General features: G+C 56.6%; 1 protein-coding gene across 1 annotated transcript; it reads right to left on the reverse strand.

The window, feature by feature from the left end:
- Positions 1-1,853: 1,853 nt before the first annotated feature.
- On the reverse strand, positions 1,854-3,828 carry LOC113445130 (protein phosphatase 1 regulatory subunit 3E-like). The gene is given in 2 exon segments (XM_026714149.2): positions 1,854-3,501; positions 3,504-3,828. Coding segments are annotated over 2 exon segments (1,032 nt in total). The 5' UTR covers positions 3,667-3,828; the 3' UTR covers positions 1,854-2,632.
- Between the last annotated feature and the right edge of the window lie 350 nt (positions 3,829-4,178).

Below are 4,178 nucleotides of genomic sequence, written 5' to 3' on the forward strand. Positions count from 1 at the left end.
TTTTCTTCAGTATAAGACAGGGCAAATAAACAATAAGTTAGGCTTTCAAGATTGTGTTATTCTGCCCTACAACAAATAAGGTTAATTTCTGGTACGTCTACAGTATCTATTTCTTGACCTGGTCTACCTCAAAGGGCTTCTGGTATTGTCCTCCGATATTCATCTCCTCTGATATTCCACATTTTCCCCAATACAGAGGTTTTATCTGCCAGAACTACCTTACTTCCAGTTGCTTGGCAACCCAACTTCTGAGCTGTAATTTTTTGACTTCTTAAAACCCACCCCCAAAATGTACTGATGACCCAAAATTTGACTGTTATGCTTAGAAATGCTCAGGAACGGAAGTTGGATTTCCCAAGTTCTGCTCCTCAACAGCAGTATTAACTCATTTTCACTCCCTTACAGGTTGGCCTCAGATCTTCAGGTTTTGTAAGAATCAAGGAAGGGTGGAAAAAAAAAGAAAAGAGGAAACGGGTATCATAAAAAACGATACCAGACTGGTAATACTTGCCAGTCATTACAACACACGTTTCTGAATAATTGCGCGCTGTTCCTCTTTGAAGAAGAAGCTTCTCTTCCCCCACCCCACCCCTCCCCCAATTATAACTCTCAAAATATAAAATATAGACCATCTGTATTTAACTTGGAAATACACACTTTTTTTGAAAATAATCCTCTGGTGACATAAATATAAATCGGGAGCATCTCACAACTAAGTGACAGCAAGGGAAGAATTGGCAGAGAAGAAGATACCCGTGAAAACACTAGACAAGGTCTTACGGTCCAGAGCAGCTTGAGAGGTTGGGGGGGGGGGGAGAGAGGGAGAGAGGGAAAGAGAGAGAAGGCTGCGGGAATTTGAATAAAGTCAGAGGTTCCCAGATGTTGAAAAAATCTCATTGATAACCTTTCAGGCACGAAGGTGCAGAGCCTTGGATGGAACAGAAGTACAAGGCTGAGATCCGTCAACCGAGAGCACAACCAGACACGGACGAGACTGCTCTCACACAGCTTTGGAATGGTTCGTTGAGATCATCTACACGTTTAGACAAATGTTGCAAGAAAGAGCAGGCAGGCATGCAAAACAGGACATCTTTTGGGGCCATTTTCTTCAACCTTTGGGATGCTTTCCAAAGCAGTTCCGATCTAGGGCTCCCGATTTTGTTTTCCTTCTTCTTTCCATTGCTGGCCGCATTAAAAATAAAAATAAAAAAATAAAATTCTGTCCCGTCCATCTTCCTCATTCTGGTGTTCTTCAGAAGTGCCAGACTTTCGATTCTCCAAGGTCACCCGGATGTCCTTGAATCATGTGAAATCCAACAGCTCTGAGGAAAAGAATGTGTTGCCTCAGCATGGTCCAACTAAACAAACTTTCATTTGTCCCCCCCGCTTTTTTTTTTGAGGTGGGGAAAAGCTACAGTAGATTTGACTGGACACTGAAAAGGCTGTTTTTAAGGAGGAAGTGAAAATGGGTTGCGACCTCACCAGCATCCAGCCAATCTGAGGGAGGCACTCTATGACTCTCTTCCCAACCCCAGATATGGTTGTTCCTGATTTTATATTTAGAAGATTATTTCTTTTAAGGATAAACCAATGGGGTAACTTTCACCAGAAACTTGCATTTCAAATCACCTGGGCCAGGGCTCTCCGACCTTGGCAACTTTAAGACTTCTGGACTTCAACTCCCAGAATTCCTCAGCCAGCAAAGCTTAGACTAGACTAGAACTCTCCCAACTTGGCAACTTTAAGACTCTTTTGAAGGCTGGGGGATTCTGGGAGTTGAAGTCCATAAAGGTTGCCAAGGTTGGAGACCCCCTGACCTGGGCATCTAATGCCTGGACCATCTCAAATGCAGAAAAAGGCTCATGCAGCAGGGCCCCCCTCCTCTCTTGAAAATCCTCCCACCCTAGAAAAGTGGCCTGTGTGACAGGAGGAAGAAAGGCTTGCCTTCATTCTAACCGTTTCCATGATGGAGGGGTTTTATTTTCTTCCAAAGAGACAGCAGGCAGCTGTTTTTGGCTCCAGCAATTCTAAATAAGTACAGATTAGGCGTTTCAAGAAGTCAGACGTTTAATTGGATTTACTCTGGAATGGCAAGTCAAGGAGCTGGCAAAAGGAAGAGGTCCCTGGCTGGTTAATTAAATGCGGCAAGTCAAAGTTGTTTCAGTTGCCCAGCCCTTCCTGACCTCTTGGGGAAAATGCACCCCCAAAAGGGAAGTAAAGACATCATCTACTGGGAATCAAACTTGACCCAATGAGTTGAATTGCCTTGATGTACCAATTTACTCCTCTAGCCTAGCTGGTGGGATTTCTCAGTGGTCTCCCATTCAAGCTCTAACCAGACCCAGCACAGCTTAAGTTTCCAAGCCCAGACCAGGGGACATAGGGGGCTGCCCACTTCAAACCCCTCCGATGAACGATTCTTCTGCACAGTTGGCATCCGAAGGGCGATTTATACTTTAGCACTTGAATTAAAATGGTGTGTGTGTAGAGGGGGGGAGTCTGTCACGCTTCCGCGCCTCCCCGTCCCATCTCCAAGGAGCGCTCCTGCCCTTTCTCCGTGGAAGGAAGGAAGGCAGGAAGGCGCCCGCTTTCCCGGCCGGGGAGTCCCGGAGAAACCCGAGCCAAGCTCGGTTCAGATGAAGTGAATCCAGGCGCCGCCGCCGTCGGGTTCCTGGCCGTCGGGTCGCTGCCTGCCTCGCAGTTTGTAGTTGTGCCCGTCGTTGTTGTCCCAGTACTCGGTGTCGGCCACGCGGTAGCGCACGGCGAACTCGAGCAGCGTGGTGCCGGCGCCCACGGGCAGGTGGAAGGCGAAGCGGTCCGTCTGGCCGTCGTGGGCGGCGGCGGGCGGCGGCAGGTAAGTGGCGGGCACCTCGTTGCAGCTGGCCCAGCGGTTGAGCGTGTAGCGCACCGAGACGGCCTTCTCGTAAGCCAAGTTGAGGACGCGCACGGCGCCGCGCAGCCCGGCCGCCTCGGGGCGCACCCACTCCAGCTTGACTTTGTGCTGCCGCACGCGCTCCGCGAAGCGCGCCCCCGCGCCGGGCTGCGGCGGGAAAAGCGGCTCCAGCACGGGCGCCGGCGGCCCGAAGAGCACCGGCTCCAGCTCGCCCAGCGCCGGCGGCTTGCGCGTCTTCAGCAGGTCCGCGCCGCGCGGGAGAGGCGAGGCGGGCAGCGGCGCGGGCGGCGGCGGGACCTGCGGCACGTCGGCTTGGCAGAAGTGGCGCACGGCGGTCAGCTCCAGCCCCAGCGAGTCGGCGAAGCGCACCGTCTTGCGCCGCGACGGGCTTTGCTGCAAAGCCGGCCGGAGCCCCCGTTCGCCCGGCGTGGGCAGGGACTTGGCGCGGCGGCGCAGGGTCGGGCTGGGCGGCACGGACGGGAGCGTGGGCTCTCTGCCGCGGCTGGCCGGCGGCGGCGACGAGAGAGGCGGCGAAGGGGAGCGGGGCGGCGGCGGTGGTGGCGGCGGCGACCGGGCGGCCTCGGCTTCGCGGGTGACGGGCGGCGAGGGGGCGCGGGCAGCGGCTCCACCGCCTCGATCTCGGGGCTGCAGCCGCCCTTGCATTGCTCGGCCAGGCTGCCGTAGAGGCAGGCGCTGCAGCTGAAGTTCCGCGGGAGGTAGAGGCGCGGCGGCGGCGTGGGCACCGAGGCGTGCAGGGAGCCGGCCTTCTCCATCCTGCCGCGCGGCACCGGCTTCTCCTCGGTGGGTGGCTTGGGGAGGGCGGGGGTCACTCCGCGGCGCCTACCGGCTCTTCTTGCCTGCGCATAGCCGGCCTTGGCGCCTCTCCCGCGGCCACCAGCCGCTCGGACCAGAGTCCCCGCGCCGGCGCCGCCAGGGTCCCCGTGTGGGGAGCCGAGCGGCTGACCAGGAGCCGCCGCTGCCGCCGCTCTTCCTCGCGGCGGCGGTGCTGCAACTGCCGGTGCGCCGCCGCTGCTTGTGCCTCTGCGGCTACTGACGTCGCGGAGCCCTGCAGTCAGCTCGAGATGCGCCGGGCCGCGGGTCGGCCTCGCCTCCCCTTGCCGCTCCCGCCTCCCTCGCTCGCCGGCTCGGGCCGCCCGTCCTCCGCGCGTCCTTCAGACAGGGGGGGTGCGGCCGAGGGCGGCGCGTGGGAATCCCCCGCAGGAACAGCCTCTCGCTCCTACGTGGTTCGGCGGGCGGCCACCATCCACGGTCTTTTTCCCACGGT

The sequence above is a fragment of the Pseudonaja textilis genome, chromosome 11 (assembly GCF_049901715.1).
Source record: "Pseudonaja textilis isolate UNSWEBS1 chromosome 11, rPseTex1.2, whole genome shotgun sequence".
Lineage (NCBI taxonomy): Eukaryota > Metazoa > Chordata > Lepidosauria > Squamata > Elapidae > Pseudonaja > Pseudonaja textilis.